Source organism: Calliphora vicina, chromosome 4 (genome assembly GCF_958450345.1).
Source record: "Calliphora vicina chromosome 4, idCalVici1.1, whole genome shotgun sequence".
Taxonomy (NCBI): Eukaryota; Metazoa; Arthropoda; class Insecta; order Diptera; family Calliphoridae; genus Calliphora; species Calliphora vicina.
In genome coordinates, this window is record NC_088783.1 from 99,162,018 (window position 1) to 99,181,226 (window position 19,209).

Genomic DNA, 19,209 nt, shown 5'->3' on the forward strand with positions numbered 1-19,209 from the left:
TAGTCTACCTCCAACCTTAAAGTATATCGATCGACTCAGAATCGATTTAGCGATGTTCGTCCATTGATCTGGCTGGCGGTCTATGCTCAAAGTACAGGTCACAATTTTGAAGATATTTCGATAACATTTTATTGAAACTGGTAAAAATCGGTTCATTATATCACCTGTCCTCCCACTTCAAGCATTACACTTTAACGAGCATAAAACTCTTAAAAATTTTGGTATCCAAATTTCATGGCGATTTGTCCATAATTAGTCATAGCTCCATAAAAGGCCCACTTCCGTAAATCTCTTTAACGATTATAAATCTCATAAAAATTTTGGTATTAACATAAAATTTAACAGAAACAATTTTCATATAGAAATAAATTACACGACCTAACTTGATGAAATTTTAAAAGAAAAATTATTTTTCTCATTTACTCAGGTATTTGTATAAAAAAAATTCGGGAAATTGGGAAACCTATCTGGGAGCGATGGGTCTTTAACCTAGCAAAAAAAAATGGTATATGTTTCGCTGATATTTTATACTTTTATAAGTCGGGTTAAAGTACAAAACGCTGTCAATAGTTACCAATTGTTATCGATATCGGCGAAACATTTACCGACTACCAGAATAGGGGTGAATAGGTTGAAAATACATCCATTAGAGTAGTATTCCCTATGTAAATGCATATTTATTAAATTATATGAAATGAAACAACATTTTGTTTTTATATTTTTTATTAAGAAAAATAAGTAATTTTTATTCAAAAAATTTGTATAAGCACAAGAGTGTTTCATGTTTTTTTTTAATTTTTTCGTTTTTATTTGTAAAAATATATATGTATAAAAATGGAAGCATAGTTCGTTTTTTTGTGGTTTTTTTGTTGTTGTTGTTTTTGTATTTAAATAGCATAGTAACTGGCTTAACTGGCATTTACTATGTAAAAAATAAGAATAATAATAATTAAGAATTATTATAAAAAAAAATTAAAAAATTAAAGGGGGAAGACACTAAATCCATTTAAATAATTAAAAATAATTTGTAAAAATAAAAACAAAATATTCAATTAAACCAATCAAATCAAATTAAATTACATATAAATAGTTAATAATAATAAAAAATTAAATAAAATAAAATAAAACATTATTAAGGCACTTGAGAATTTTTCAATGACAATTGGATTTTCCTTTCTTACTTCTTTCAATTTGTTGATATCTTTTATGTTTTTGTGTTTATTTATATAATACAAGAAGAAATAATAAATATTACTAATGGAAATATGTAATAATAAAATAAAAAAAGAAATGTTTGTATTTTTTGTTTGATTTTAAAATAGGTGTAGCAATAATAATAGCAGATGCAATTGGGAAAAATAAAAATATGTAGTTTCATAGTAGTTTATTATAATTTAATATGTATGTGTTTATGTATGCTGAATGTGTAGTTATATTAAACAAATTAAATTTATTCTCATTCAATAATTTCAATAATTCCTTTGATTTTAAATAAAATTAAATAAAAAAAAATCTATAGCTATACAGGATATTTATTAAACACACTTGTTTGTATGTATAAATAAACGCTTGTATATTTGTTTATAAATAATAAAAAAATAAAAAAATTAAATAATTGCCATTGTATTATATTCTACATTTTTAAGTTTAAATATGTATAAATATTTTAATATGTATGCATGTATATATTTAGTATAAAAAATAAAGTTATGTTGTTTTTTTCTTTCGTAAAATTAACGAGTTGAATCAATAATTTAATTATGCAAATAATTTTTAAATAAATTATATTAAGAGTTTTCTTTTTTTTTAAGATTTCACATTATTTTCAATTTCTTTGTTGTTTAAGTTGTTTTTTTTTATTTGTTTAAATATTATTTTTTTTTTTTACACATTTACATTGAATTAAATTTATATAACTTAAATATTTATAAAAGATCTGCACGCACCTAAATAAATCTCGTTTCTAACATGTCAATTTTAAATTAAATTATTAAATTATCAAGTCATTGTTGCAATATTTAATTTATGATTAATAACAAACAAATTAATAGTTAATAATTATTAATTGAATTGAATTGATGTAACTAACATGTTGTCTCAAATTGTATTTAATAGAAACAATATTTATATAAATCAAATTTATATACCATCATTCAAATGTAATTTTGTTTTTGTCTACGAAAGATGTTCGTTCATTTATTTCATTCACCAACCAGGCACTAAGGTTTAAAGTAATTAATATTGTTTGTGTATTTACAAAAATGTAGCTTCTTGTAAGAGCCAAACTTGTATAATTTACTAGAGGAATTCGTTTCAGTTAGTTGGCGTCTCAAAGGGTAAATGAAATATCGATAAACGATCTGTGGTGAATTTGTAACATATTTTCAGATGTTTTTGTCTTGAAATGTCTTTTATAAAAGTGTATATAAATTATTAAAATAAATAAAATATTAATTTTAATAAATGCATAAAATAAAAATTAAAGTGATTTTTACATCAATTAGATTATAAAGCAACCCAGCCAAAAATAAAAATAAAATAAAAAATAATAATAATTTACATAGTTTTTGTTTTGTTTTGTTTGTTTTTAAATAAAATAAAGAATAAAATTTTCAAATTGTTTTTCGAAATGTCATATCCATTTAATAATGGATAAATAGATAGAAATAGTAATAGAAATAGTTATAGAAATAGAAATTAAATAATATACATATAATAAATGTTTACATAAAGTATATATAATAAAAATATTATAAATATTAATAATAAATTTCTTTTAAATCTGGATTTAAATAAAGTTATACATATAAAATAATTTATATTTATATAAGTATAAGTATAAATATAAATATAATAATTAAAAGTAAAATTATTTATTTTTAAAAATGTCTTTAGTTTCATTTCCTTTTAAATTTGTTTATATATCGAAATATATATAAAAAGGTATTTTCTTTAAATAATTTAGTATTTTCATTATAATAGTAGGTATAATAACAATTAAATGTATAAATGTAAGTATGTATAAACAAATATATTGTTTATAAAGATACATAGAAACATACAAACAAACAAACAATCAAACAACATATCGCCACTTAAAATGCTAAATAATAACGTAAGAACATGAATAGGAAAATCAAATGTTTGATTAATTTTTCTTTTGAAATTTGTTGAAATGTTATTACGTTCTATTGCATTTTAGGTAACGATATGTAGTGTGTATGCGTGTATGTATGTATGTATATATCGTATATAGTATGTATATTTATATAGAGATAAAATGATAAAAAAAATAATGATAATAATAATAATAATAAAGAGAAAAAACTAGAATTTTATTTTTGTTTTCAGTTAAATATTGTGAATATTGAGATTTTGTTGTTGGTTTGATGTGTGTTTTTCTTTTTAAATTTGCCTTTTTAACGTAAGCGTCAACGCTTTGCTCACTTACTCACAATTAATTAATCAATCGTTGGCGCACAGTTCTCTTCTCCCAGTCCAGACGTTGCAACACAATATCAAAAAACCTTTACGTCTCCACTGCTCCACCGCACCGCACCTCACCGAACCGATTCCAGTTACATTGCGTGACTTTGTTTACGTTTAGTCAATTGAACAAATAATTAAATTAAAATGAAAATGCAAATGCAAAAAATAATAATAATAATAATAAATCTACTTGTAATAGAATTTATAAAGCTACATGCGAGAATGCGTCTGCAGTGGAGTTGTTACTAATGCGATTGAACACAGGTAAACGTGCCTCTTCGGCTGTTAAAGCACCATTTAATGATGACACAGATTTAACTTTGATTGGAGGCTTATTGGTGTTGTTGACTGTGGCGGCGTTGCTGCCTCCACGTATTATAGCAATTGGTGAACTAGAACTTTTTTGCAATAATTGCTTGACTGGAGGCTGTGCAGCTGCAGTACCGCCAACGTTATTGGCAACAACTGGTTTAATGTAGTGTGTAGTCTGGTGTCCGAGCATCAGAGACGGTGGTGGTGTATTAACTGGAGACATGGGAGCATTGGGACTTTCGGGTGGTGTATTTACATATGTGAAAGCAGTTTGAAACACCGAATTGGCTGGACTAATCTGTTCGCCGAATGGGAAATTTGTCATGGAACTTGTGGGCGATAGTGACAACGAGCCAGTTGGTGATTCGCGATCTGAACCAGTCGACATACTCAAGGGGGGACTAAGTGGTAGGGAATGATTAATTGTGCCGCCACCACCATTGAGACTAGATTTTGCGCTCAATGGATAATAATTGGAATGATTTTGTTGTTGTAATTTTGTTTGTTGCTGAAGCTGCTGCTGTTGTTGTTGCTGTTGTTGTTGTAAAGCACGTGCTTCATCAGCATTGTGTACAAAATGACAACGTGGTCCATAGGGGCAAAAACCTACACTGTGAAATGTACGACAATATTCGGTTTTGTACTTGGGATGTCTTTGCAAATTACGCAACTCATGATAGCCATGAGCAAATTGACACTTTTCACCGTACTTGCATTCGCCTGCTTCTTCAAAGGGGCGACAAAGTTCCGTTTTATACCTTTATATAATAAGAAAAAGAAAAAAAAGGAATTATAATAATTTAATTATTTTCAAAACAATCTTTAAATAGAATTAGATCTCCAAAATAAAATATACTTAATTACAAAATATTTTGTTAAATCTATAGTTTGCAAAATAATCGATGTAGTTGAGAAACATGTGACAAATTTCGCAATGAAATGTTTGTCGAATTAGGAAACGTGTACTCTTATGCGATTTAAATTGGGAAAATGCTAAGTTTTTGGGTTTAATTAGACAAAGCCACAATTATCATTCGGAAGAAATTTACTAAAAAAAAATTGTAGGTCCAACTTACTATGGTCTTATATACGCCGTTGCAAAAGTCTTTGAAATATCTATTTTTATATATCCATATTGTCTATATTAATGACTTAGTAATCCAGATATCGAGGTTGTCCTGGTTTTTTCCTCATATCTCAGCCATTTGTGGACCGATTTTGCTGATTTTAAATAGGAAACTTCGCATGTCTGACAGAATTATTAAGGATTTGGATCCCGAAGAAAATTGATTTCAACAGACAGACAGACGGACATGACTTAATCGACTCCGCTATCTATAATATCCAGAATATATATACTTTATAGGGTCGGAAAATTATATTGTGGAAATTACAAACGGAATGACAAACTTATATATCGTCCCCTCAATAAAACAACAGTGTATAAGCATATGACCATATTCTATATGTGGTCAAAATTAAAATCAATTATTTCGAAACGGCAAAAAAATTATACACTATTGTTTTATTAAGGGCACGATATACCCTTCTCACGAAGGTGAAGGGTATAATAATATAAATTTTTATAAAACTCCCGTTATAACTGAAAACTAAATTATTTTCAGTTATAACGGGTTAACCATCATTTAAAAATCGTTTTTTGTGTTATATCACTGAGAGAGTGATTTATAAGAGAACATTTTAGGTTATTAGTTGAGAGAAACAGAAAAGAGAAAAACACAAATTATTAAGATGGTAAAAATAAATGGCTAAAATTCAAATCAAAGCTTAATATATTTGGTTAATTCATAAGGTCTCTTATCATGTCATAATGTCCTAATATTTCACAAAAGTTTTTATTGCTTTTCAATCAAAAAATGTCCTAAAATAATACTACTCCGTATGCTATGTTTATTGTGCTTTCGTAACCAACCAGCTGAGACCTGCGCCGAATGCCTAAGAGTCAGTTAAGCCGAGCCTCCAGTCGTGATATATTAGGACATTATGACAATATGACTGATAAGAGTGAATTGTGAATTGACCAATTAAATAAATAAATTGTGGGTGCTGTGGCTTAATTGGTTAGCGCGTTTGATCATTAAGCATGATATGGTATTTGTGGCCTGGGTTCGATTCCCAGCCGCTGCCAAACAACATCAGTTTATAATAATTATTAGTTTACTAATAACTTATCACAGCGCCCTCCTTAGGTGGTATAACACTAAAACGCCACCGAAGTAAAATAATTAAATAAAGGTTGTTGGCTTGACTAAAATGCGCCATCTCACCACCAGAGGCGCTGCAACCTGCACTAATAACAAATACAACGCGCAATTGCAGAGTTGTCTATTAAAAAGCTTTTCTCCTCCTTTCTCCACCTTTTCTTCCACAGTCTATCCCCTTACCAAAGAAAGTAACACAAATATATATAGGCATATTAATAGCCTGAGTGTTACTTCTCTTTTTTTAAAAAATAAAAAATAAATAAATCGAAAATTTTATAAAAAAAATCATACCTTTTTAAAAAAAAATCTGAAATTAATTTTTTTCAAAAAATCTAACTAATTTTTTAAAAATTATAAAATTAAAATTTTAGCAATTTTCAAAAAAAAAATGGAATTTATTGACATTTCGCTAAGTGTATACACACAAACTCCAGAATTTGGATTCGGATGAGCGAAGTGCGGTTGCGTTTGGAGATTATGTTTTCTATTGTTAATACTAAATTTATTTCAAAATAATATATTTTTTTTAATACATTTACAAAATCTGCTTAGGCATTCAGAAAAAAGACAAATACGATTTTTGTTCATGAAATACCTATAAGAAAAGAATTGCAATTATAAATGAGAGAGAGGAATACGCATACATTTTATGCGTATTTATGGACCGATTGTTATCAAATTTGGAGACATGACTTTTGTATATATATAACTTATTTGTGTTAAATTTTATTTGAATGCCAACATTTTTAAGAGATTTATACAAGTTAAAGTGATTTTCGGAAGAGGCCCTTATATGGGAGCTACGACTAATTATGAACCAATGAACCACAAAAATCAGTAGTGAGAGTGCGACTTATATTAAACTTATTTGTGCTGAATTTGGTTTGGATATCTATATAACTAAGATATTTATGAGAGATTATCTATTTTCAGATAGGATAATCGTATGGGGCTAGCAGAAATAATAGACCGATTTTAACCAAATTCAATAGGCTTTGTCCTTGGGGCACTATACGTTACATCACTATGGTGGTGTAGGGTATAAATATTTGTAATGGATGTAATCTATAGAAGACCAAACAAATTTTTCATAATGGTTATCAAAGATTAAAATTTGTTTGAGTTTTTTATAATTGTTATTATTTTTTCTATAACCCATTGCTTATTTAAAAAAAATAACAGTTATTTCGGGTCCCTGTTTGTAATTTTGAAAAGTTTGTAAGCAAGTTTAACAAAAAATTTTGTTGATTTTTCGAACAAGGAAATCAACTAAAATATTAGGCATATTTACTAAATAACTTTGTAAATGCCATTATACACTTGCGCTTAGTTGAATTTATACTATATTTTTAGGCAATGTAATGGTAACATTTTGTAGGACTATTACGATTAAATTGTACCTTGCTCTTATGCAGTAGACGTGTTGAAATAATCATAATCAATTGCTATTGAAGAATTAGCATTATTCTTAACACTTAGTACTTTGACGCACGAATAGCTTAATCGCGAAGTTGTATTAGCGAATGCATATCTGATAAAATCACAATTTTTCTATTGGTTTGCAAGAAGTTCGCTTCAATGGAATGTAAACATTCAGAAGTGATGGAAGACAAATACCAAGGTCGCTGCGATGATCATAATATGGCAGATTACTGTTGGATTATCACACGAGATGGAGGGTCCTAACATGTAAAATAATTTAATAAAATGTAAAATCGTTTATTTTCAGTTCTTTTTACCCATACAATTTCTGAATCAGGGAATCGAATATGCATACTTAAACAGTTTTAGTTTTGGCGTCTAGAAAATCATTGTAGATCTACGATTATAATCGCAATTCAGTTTTAAGTTAAGTAAACGGAACCTTTGGAAATATAGCCTCAAAAGTTAGTAAACGGCAGTAAATTATTTTTTTAAGATAATGAACATCATATCCATCGATTAAAATTTAAGTTTCGATTTGCTGCAGAATAGGCCAAATATTAGATTCGGTTCTGAAAAAAGGTTTAGGTCGGACTCTAATGTTTCACATTATTTAATTAAAAACATTTCTGTGGTCGTATGGAAAAACTAGATAGCTAAATTTTTTTAAAACACGAGAAAATCGCACGTAACGTTTTAAACATATTTCCCTAGTTATTTAATATGAATTTGTTATTATACATGCGCATTAAAGAAAACATAATTTTAAATAATGTTAAAGATTTCTGGTTCCATTGAACTCATTTTTGGACATTAAAACCGAAAATCGATGTAGTTACCTTGGTTTTTTTTTCGAAAAATGGAGTTACCTAGTTTTTCCAAAAAAAAATTGTTTTCAATTTATATTGATATTTCACGCAATTAAGGCAACTTTAGAAATCATTTATGAAAAAAAACATTAACTATTTGACTCAGCATGTTAATTTACCCGTTTTTAACGAAAAATGGTGTTACCTAGTTTTTTCAAAAAAATAGTTTTTCCTTTTATTCTTATACCTATTCATATCAAAAATAAGCCGAGTTTTTTTCTTTTATTAGGTTCAAAATTTGGACCCAAAGAGCTTGTGACCCGAATTTGTTCTACTTCGCTCTTTCTCTCTTATCTGACAGGGTGATAGTAAATGAAATGCACTTTCTGTGTTTGGTGTTATCTCGATTTTCTCAAAAAGTGGAGTTAACTAGTTTTTCCATACGACCACAGATTTATATATAATTCACTGGTGTTTACTCACTTTCTACACCCTTAGTACATACGTTACATAAAGCTTTACATATGAATTGCAAAGTTTGCTAATTATTTAAATAATATTATTGACGTCTTACCTTGAAGCGTTGACTTGCTGTTGGGGCAATGGTTCGGATTGAGTTCTTTCTAGTTTTCGATGTAAATTGATGTTACCCAAGTTTTCGATAAGTGTATTTACAAGTGTTGCCACATTAGAATCCTGTTGAGTAGGTGACTGCTGTTGTTGTTGCTGCTGTTGTTGGGAATGAAGTTGGCTGAGATGAAGTTGTTTCAACTGAGGCTGTGGTGTCGAAATTGTACGTGTTAATGCTGCATGAAAACGAAATTGATGACTGAGTGTTTTGCTTTGAGTCTGTTGTTGAATATGCTCCATCTGATCCATTTTATCCATTTGATCCATTGAAGAATTATTTGAACAATTAATATCCATAATGTTTAGTTCAGTCATTGAGTTGTCAATGTCGATATGACCATTTGATAAGTTATTAGTATTTTGGTGTAAGTTTTCGGTGGCTTTGTTCTAAAATTATAAGAAAAACAAAAAATATTTAACAAATTAATATTGCTTTTATTCAATACATATGTATGTATTTACTTGTTCATTCATTTACTTATTTATGTGTATAGTAATTATGTTTTATAAAAATTTCCTAAAAATTGATAATGAAACAGAAACTCTTTTGTTTCATGTCAATTAATTGCAAAATATGTATAAAATTACACACCAAGTGGAATGTTTGCAAAAATTAATACACCGTCAGGCACACACGTTTGTATGTAACAAAGTTTGTAATCCAAGGTAAACGATGAAAGCGAAACAACAAAATAATGCTCCTAATACCAAGACACAATAAAATAACAAGCCACAAAAAAATATCACAGAGACATAAATATGAACATTATTTACATACGTATGTATAAGAGAGACTAGAGTAAGAGAGAGAGAGCAAAAAAGAAGGAAAACCCATATGAAAAACTGTCACGAAAATACGAGTTCGTAACAGCACATTAATTTCATGAGCTGCGAATTTAAAAAAAAAACAAGATGAAATAAGAAAAAGAAGAGGAAGGAAAACAAGAGTACTTCTTAAAGCCCCTATTAATAAACATAAATCGACAGACGAACAAACGAATGGACAAAAACCTTCAATAGTTTAAACATATTCCCAAAAATTAAACCACAACCACTAATCTTTATAATTACCTGTTGCTGTAGTCACTTCTTCTCTCATCATTCGTTCGTTCGTTTCTGTCTTATTGTCAAACTGACAGATTGTCTGTCTGTCTATAGGTTTGTAAGTCTGATTGTCTGTTTAACTCGCTTGCTCGCCTCTCGATGCTGTAATAATGTTATGCAACATACCAATTATGTATAGAGCTCAAGTTCAAACCACCAATACATTCACTAACAACAACAATCTACGTAAAAACCCGTCTGTCAAAGCCACACAAAGAAAAACACGCACATCACACAAACATTCATTACCTTCCTTTTCTTCTGCTTCTTCTTTTCTTTTTCGTCATCCATATACAAGAGCTAAAAGCCAAAGTTGCCGAACAACCAACATATCCAAACACACACACTACATACCGTCATCATCTCTCATCATCCGTAAATGGATATAACAACACCAACAACAATAATACAAAACACAAAATAGACGTATAAAAACAAAACTAAAAAATAAATAAAATAAACACCGTCAATGTTCAACAATTTTATTTCAGCATGCGAATGTTCGAACAACTTTTTCAGCTTTAAGCCACGACGAACGATCAGAGTGCGCTTCTGATAATGTTTAAGCAAATCCGGTAATGTACAAGACCATAATACCTCAAGCAAATTGATAAAAAAATCTAAAATTTATAACTAACTGATGTGGTAGGAGCTTAAACACTCTCATGATTTCGAGATTCAAACAAAGAATTGTAGAGTTGCCAGCACAACAAACAAACAACGGAAAAACAATAAATTATAATCGGTTACGCAATACATAAAGAATACCTTACCCACTCCTTACCTAGGTAATGCTCATTACTGGAAAATATGCCAGAAAAAGTACCTATGGATAAGCTTTTTTCAAATTTAAGAATTGTTCTTTAGAATTTTTAAATCATACAATGTTGAAAAAAAAAAAAATAATAGGGACTGGACAGGATAATAATCACTTTCCTCTAAAATAAATGTTGTAAACCTTTTTAATAAACATGATGTTTGTTTCGAACTTCAGTAAGATAATTCGAATTATGGCATGATTTCATAATATGTTTGCATTATGACAATTATCATTTTAAATAAAAATTTTATTTAAGTATTTGAGGATTTTCATTAAAATACAACCTATGTTGTATTATGTAGTATGTATAAATATGAAAATTAATTATTTTATGCCCTTGGCACCAAAATGATATTTAAAATGTATGGCCAATTTCGATGCCACATTTTTAAGTACACATGAAAACCCCGCAATAGCTACTGAACAACTCCAGTCTCACATCGGCGATTTGGAAAAATGGCTCGACAAATGGAAAATTAAGGTCAATGCAACAAAATGTATTCACGTTACATTTACTCTAAGACGAGAAAGTTGCCCAACCATACAGATAAATAATATCAAAATTCCAGAACAGAGCCATGTGAGATATGTATCTCGGTATCCATCATGATCGCCGTTTAACATGGTCCCACCATATTGTAGCCAAGGTTACACAAATAAAATGAAAGTCAGTTCAATTGTACTGGCTAATTAGCCCACGGTCTGCTCTAGACGTGGAATACAAAGTGCTTTTGTACAAAACAATTATAAAACCTATGGCTATACGGCATTCAGCTATGGGGAACAGCCTCCTCATCTAACGTTGAAAAATTGCAAAAAAAAAAAAGCAGTCAGCACTGTTAAGGAAAACAACAGGAGCCCCATGGTTCATTCGCAATATTAATATCCATAGGGATCTCAATGTCCACATAATACGCGAGGAGATCAAACTCTCCAGTCTAAAATACATTTCAAAACTAATGGATCATCCAAACCCCCTTGCCAAGGAGTTGCTGTCATTGAGACGACTGAGGCGATTGGAAACACTGGATCTGGCCAGATAATCATTTAACGAGCACTCATGTTGGTCATTGCAGCGGCAATAACAACTTTAGTTTTAGTTTATGTTAAGATTTTAATACTTATTGTAAAATTCTCAAAATTTTACAAAAGATATATATATAAAAAAACAGCATGAAAGGATAATTTAAAATTTTGATTTTAAAAAATTAATAAAAAAAAAACAAAATATGTTAAATTTTCAGACATTTTAATCTGAATATTGTTTTATAAACTTTAGACAAATTTGAATCCATTTACATCAAAGGATTAATTTTGCCAGCACTTTAATCTTCAGAACTTAGGAATTATTGCACTGAAGTTTCATCAAATTTGGCAATAAATATTTAACTATTACATTTTTTATTCCAACCTGTTATCAAAAATCTCAAATATTCAAATTTTACCCTGTTTTATATTTCGTTTCTAATTTTCAATAACTGTCGTTTTATATAGATTGTTAAATATAACATAATATAATAAATATAAATTGTTTTGACCACCCGCACTCCTCGAACGAAAATAAAGAAAACTTCCTATTTATACAGAAAAAATGCTGTGCATAAGAGGGTATGAATTGCCTTCATAGATTTCCATAAGTATACAAATTACACCGATTAGTTTTACTTTTAAACAATTAGATGAATGGTAAAAAATGCATCAATTAAACTCTATAAATAAACACAGATTTTTCTAAAATTTTCACAATTTGTTTAAGCTCTCTCCAAAATTTCGACACATCACAGTCCGTCCGAAATACATAAAACAATTTCTTTTTTATTCCTTATATTATATGTATATAATAAAAATTATTATTTTATTATTTTTTTTTCATTTCAAAAAGGTTTGCCTTTATGTAAAAGATATTTAAAATAAATATGCACAATATAAATAATAAATCAATTTAAATTAATTAGAGCTTTAATAATTTTCAATATTTTGTATGTGTGTACTTTTTTATAGGACTTTTACTCAATATTTTATCATCACTAATTCAAGATGTCATTTTGTGATTTGTTTGTGTGTTTTGTTAGTTTCGCATTCTTTTTAAAATTATTCACAAAAGATTTTTCTTATTTTTTTTAAAATTCTTTTCATGAGATTTTTTATTTACTTATTAGGTGATTATTAATTTAAATTAACTGTATTTTAAATTAACTGTATTTTCAATGAACTGTATTTTCAAAAAATTAATAAAAATAAAATAGCAAGATTAAAAACATCACATTGAAAATATTTTTTTTTTATTTCTTGAACAAATTACATATTAAAACTATTCGACTTTAATAATAATTATTTAAAGTTAGAAAAAATAAAACATCTCCATATTTATGTTTCTTTTTAAATACACATGTTTTGAACTCATTACTCTGCTATTTTGATCACTGCTGTGAATAAAATACAAACTGTTTTTTTCTCTTATCTTTCATTTTATATTTTTTTTACCCGACAATCAAATAAATAATTTTTTTATTATTTAAACACGAGTTAATATTAAATAATTCATGAAAATATCTCACTTATTTTCTTTTTTTGAAAAAGTGTAACAAAAAAACACGAAATAATTTTTAAACTCACGTTAAGACGTTATTCATTCGTGAGGGAGGACGACCTCTCCAATCCAAATCTCAATGTAAACTAAATAAGTAAAATCAAAAGCGAATGAAATGAAATGAAACAAACACGTGTTGAACCACGAATTGAATTTAAAAGTAAACAATACAATACACATGTGTGTAGAATATGGCAACCCTTATTAGATGTCAGTCTATCAGCTCTATCTTATTATGCGATTTAACAACAACGACAACAACAAAAACAGAGTTTCAAATTGTTTATTTTTTAAGTCTGTTTTACTCTCTTGTTTCTAATAAATATGTTTGTGTATTTATGTTTGTATCCATGTTTTTTTTTTATGTAGGTAGGTAGTTAGGTAGTGTGTATGGGTTTTATTTTTATTATTATAACTATTGCTTTTTCAATTCTTTTTCTATGCTACTTCTATACATTTTACATTGTGTGTAGTATTTATTTTTTTTTTGTATGAGAATTTCCCTTTCATTTAAAAAATGAAAACAAGTTTACATAATTCTATTTTAATAACAAAATATGCACATGGAGAAAATATGGTGCCAAATGAAAAAATAAACACGAAATTTGATTCTTACCAACATAATTTATAGTTTCTGAGTTGTTTCACAAAAAGTATATAAAAATACATACAAAATACCTATATATAGGACCGTGAATTTCTAATAATCCTAATTCTGATAAATTTTTTTATGAATAATAAACTTAATCATAGTTTATAAAAAAAATAATCAGTTAGTTATAAAAATTATCTTCAAACTAACAGTTCCAGAGTTATTAACAGTTTTGATTTAGGTATTTTGCACGGATCTATAAAAAATATAAACTTTGAACCTTGGTGTATAAAAAAAAACAAAAAACAAATTTTGTATTGCCATGGTTGCACAGTGTTCACATGTTACTAAATATTATTGAATTCAGATGAGTAAATGTTGAAAAGTTAATTTTTTAAACGACATTTTTCGTATCGGCCCTATAGCAATAGATTCTGAATATATTTCTCTAAAAATCACTATAAATTACCTTTGTTTAGAAGTTTTTAAATTCTGGCTTAAAACTTATCAATTCGTAATACAAGTACAAGGTATAAAAATAGTTTTATTTTTATTATTTTAAAGTTGAACTTTATTAATGTTACACGTACTCAATTTAAAGATTTTAACAATTTGGGTCAATATACTAATAATAATGCTGTAAAATATATATGTACATATTAAATTACCAGGCCGTTTTAAAGGCGATAACAAACTTAAAAATATGAAATAATCACAAAGTGTTTATGATTTTACTCGTACTTATCAGCCACTGTGGTTGTATGTATTTAAGTTCACTTGATAATCTTTTTCTTAAGTACAAATATCATTAAAAATTCCAAATTAGAAGTAAAATTATTTATTTTAGATTGGATTATAAGTTAGAGATTCTAAGGATATTATTAATTTAACCCAAATCTTAAACGAGATTCAAATTAGTTTCAACATATGTGTGTATTTTTAACGGATCTGTACTTACTAACTGCAAGACATTTTTACCAACAAAATTATTCTCTCTGTCCATACATCCACGCATATAGTAAAATGAGGGTGCTACAATAATATCATACACTTTTGTTGTTATTGTACATTTTTTTCAGCGTACTTAGGAATTTTTTCTTATAGTAAATATTCCCAGTTAATTATTTATTCTTTGCAGGGGTGTTAAATTTTTTTTTTCCAAAAATGATCTCAACTTAGAATATAAAAACACCAGTACATCTGTGCATACACAACTATACAGTAGGGTGGTTTTTTGTTTTTGTATAAAATAATCTTTATTTTAGGAATTTCGTGGGGTGCGGGTAGGATTAATATGACACTTGATTTGATATAGAGTTGTGAAAGAATTGAGTATTTGTGTGCTCAGTACTCAATGTCGATTTATCTCGATACTCAATACCAACAAGTAACTACTCGATACTTTCAGAATCGTATTATACAACTGTGAAATAAGAATTTTCCGGTTTAACCGAAAAAGTGTGTTTTTGAAAAAATCGGTTAACCGGTTTATTTTGAATTTTTATTTAATGGAAATTTAGCATTTTCATATTCTTTATGCAATTATTTTATATATTTTAAGAAATGTTGTCAAATGCTACAATTTTCTATAAAATAAATCAATATTTTTAAAAATGGTATCAAAGTTTATCATAAATATGTATGTTTGAATGAGCCTTAGAAAATATATTTAATTAAAACCGGTTAACCGTCTTACAAAAACCGGTTTGTTAAAAAACCGAAACCGGTGGAGTTTAGAAAGATGAAAAAACCGGTTGACCGGTTTTGGATACTCTAGAAAAAATACTACATGTTTGTGAAATAAGAATAATGCAAAGTATTGAGTAGTATGAATTACCCAGATTTTTCCAAGTCCAATTTGAGTAAAATCACATATGTAAATAATTTAAAATATCGGAATCGTTATAGATTGGAAAATGTTGGTGTTATTAAAAATTCCCGCATAATTATGGACACATGATCAAATGTTCGAAATAAATAATTCTTAATTCAATTTAAAAAATCTAATTCAATTTTATCTTTTAATTCTTTATTGAATCATTCAAGTTTTCTTTAATTAATAAAATTCATTGAATGATTCAATTTTTATTCAATTCAAATCCATTACAATTAGGCTTTAGACAATCAATTTCAATTAATTTTGTAAATGATTAAAAGCAAAAACAAATAGTTTGAATTTTAATTATTTTAAACAGGTACAACAGTAATTAGATCTCGGCCCACCAAAAAGTGGATTCAAATTAATTTAAAATTTTATTTAAAAATAAAAATGACAAAAAAAATTGTTTATGGGATTTCTTAAAATAATCTTTCATATGGGCTAAGGAGTTTTAACACTGGATATGTAGAAAACCGGCATTGGTAACAAATTGTCTCCTAATAGCGAGCAAAATTTTAAATAAATATGATATTCTAAGCTCGGGTTTTTGACTTGAAGATTGGAGATTAAATTATGTTCAATCTACAAATGTTGTTTTTGTGGTCGTTGTTGTTGTTGTAGCAGCATGAACAATTTTACAATATTTAATCTGGGGGTATTGCAGAACCCCCAAGGCCAAGAAATTGTGCTACTTCTGTTGGATGGGTCCATAAATCTACTGGACGTAGTGAAGTAGGGCTGCCAGCCAGCCCTACAGTTGAAAATGTGGAGGGTATCATGAGGACCCTGACCACATGCTGGGCATAAGTTAAGGACGGCACGGTCTATGCGGGACCAGAAGGCATTAAGCCTGTTGCTCCATCTTGATCTTAGTTGTGCCAGAACTACTCTTGTTTTCCGCGGCAGAATCTTCTCGGCGTCTGCTATCGGTGGTGGGCGACCTCCAAGTACGACATTCATACCGTATCCTGCTACCGCGGAATTGATGGCGTCTCTATGAATGTCGTTCAAAGCTGTCATATACGATCAACGTTCCAATGGATCCTGCACATACCCCTGTATGCTCTCCTCGTATTTTCTAAGGTCCTGTCTGATATGCCTCGGGTAGTCTTTTGGGGTCGTCGATTAGTTTGGCGTATTAATCTTTGGAAAACCTCTAAAGGTATAAACAGCTGATAAAAATATTTTATTTAAATTTGATTTTTTTCTCAACACTCACAGCCAGCTATTGTTCATAAATTATTCACTGTTTTGATAACAAAATGTGAAATTTTTCTGACGTTTTAAACATCAAAGTGGATTAACTAATCTGGTTATTAATTGGCATTTCATCTTCAAGTCAAAAATCCGACCTGAGGGAACAAATTTCAATTTGTATTGATATACTATGTATAATATATATAAAGAATAGGCATTTGGAATCACTTTTTCTAGGACGCCTTAATTTATTTTTGTTTAACAAGTGAATTTACTTTTCTGACATTGAAATAGTGTTAAGAAATCTGTTTAGGATCTAGTGGGTGGTTTTGGCATCAATTGAAATATTGTTAATGCATAAATGTTAAATTCTAGGAATTTTTTTTTGGTTTGAAAGTTGAAATGCTAAAATTAAAAATTCCCCTTTAGTTAGCTAAAGTTGCTGAATAATGTTTATTTTCTGTATATTAATTCATTTATTAAACTTAAAGAATATATTTAATACACAAACGTTGTTGTTTTCTGTTTGCCTCAGCAGAAATAACAACAAATAAAATAAAACAAAATCTGGTTGTATGAAATTCGCGTAATTGCTTAACGATGAGTTAACAAAACACAAATACTAAAGCGATTAGCAGCAGCAAGCAACTCCACCAACACACCTCGAATATACATTTTATTTTTTTGTTAAGAAAAAAAAAAATAAATAAATGAAACAAAACAAAGATTATAAATAAAAATTAGTGTGTCTGTCTGTCTGGCCGTACATTGAGGAGAAGTAGCAAGTAACGACAGCGTCTGGTGCTGTTGCTGCTGCAGCAGCGCAACACAGTTGCTTAACAATTTAAAGCAGTCAAACGAGAAACGACGACCAAACAGGCACAGAGTTAAAGCTAAAACTACAAACTAACCAGTCATTCATTGATTTGGCCAACAAAGTAACCAATCTAACCACTGAAACCAGAAACAAATCTTAGGACAGGCATAACAAATAAACAAATACATAAACCAGTGAGTGAACTAACCAACCAACCAGCCAGCCATGCAGATACTTTGTTTTTACTTAAATTTTTTTGTTAGCCATTTATACTCGCGTAATATTTGCCACTATTGCCCACTGCCTACACTACTCTTTAGACTGACGACTGTGTTGCCACATATTGATTCTCTATTAAAATATCGGACATTTTTCTGATATTTCCATTCCGCCAAAGAATAACAATAAATATGTAATCTAGTGACATGTCATGTCAGCTGTAACAACAGTAAGCTTCTTCCCCAGAAAATAACATTCGGCGTCATTTGTATTTCAATACATTTCATTCTATGATTTAATCATCTGGAAATCTGGAGATTTTAGTCCAATATTTCATATTACTGCAATACAAGGGAAAGAACGATATCGGGAATGTAATCAAAATCGGAAGAGTTTTCAACGTACCCGTGAGAAATAACCGGTACTTTTGGCAAATTTGACTAGATTTGTCAGTAACATATCACTGAGATAATGTTGAACAGATCCTGCCGCCACTTCGTCTACATAAATTCTGTAATAGTTGTTAGGTGGGTAACCTACACGTACCTACTAGAGTGTCCGTCAAATTTGAAAAACTGGTTTCCGGTTTAACCGAAAAAGTGTGTTTTTTATTTTCTATAAAATAAATCAATATTTTTAAAAATTGTATCAAAGTTTTCCATAAATATGTTTGATTGAGCTTTAGAAATATATTTCATTAAAACCGGTTAACCGTCTTACAAAAACCGGTTTGTCTAAAAACCGAAAAGTTAAAAAAACCGAAACCGGTGAAGTTTACAAAGATGAAAAAACCGGGTGACCGTTTTTCGGTTTCGGATACTCTTGTACCTACATATGCCAAATATACAGTACCCAGTTAACATTCCTTTCCAAGACCATTTTAAATATTATACAAGTGATAATTGTACACTACTTTAGTTCCGTCTTTTTGCAAGACAAGGTAAATAAAGATTTTCAAAATGTAATCAGAACCGAAAGAGTTCTCAAACATCGATAATGGTATTTAGGTGGGTAACCATAGTTACCTAATAGAGTTTTTACCAAAAGTCAAGAGAGTAGACCACCTGAGTTCTGTCTCTTTTGACTCCCATCCATCAATCATAT

At 28.8% G+C, this 19,209-nt stretch overlaps 1 protein-coding gene across 2 annotated transcripts in view; it reads right to left on the minus strand.

Moving 5' to 3' along the window:
* Positions 1–705: 705 nt before the first annotated feature.
* Positions 706–19,209, minus strand: part of Tis11 (Tis11 zinc finger protein) — a 78,950-nt gene continuing 60,446 nt past the window's right edge. Inside the window, exons 1-3 of one of the 2 annotated variants that reach the window (XM_065506837.1) lie at positions 13,428–13,463; positions 8,832–9,274; positions 706–4,559 (exon numbers count right to left, since the gene is read on the minus strand). In XM_065506837.1, coding sequence (XP_065362909.1) covers positions 3,692–4,559; positions 8,832–9,202 — 1,239 coding nt within the window. In that variant the 5' untranslated portion in view covers positions 9,203–9,274; positions 13,428–13,463 and the 3' untranslated portion in view covers positions 706–3,691. Of the gene's footprint in view, positions 4,560–8,831; positions 9,275–13,427; positions 13,464–19,209 lie in introns of those variants that run through there. The other variant, XM_065506836.1, reaches the window with a different exon arrangement.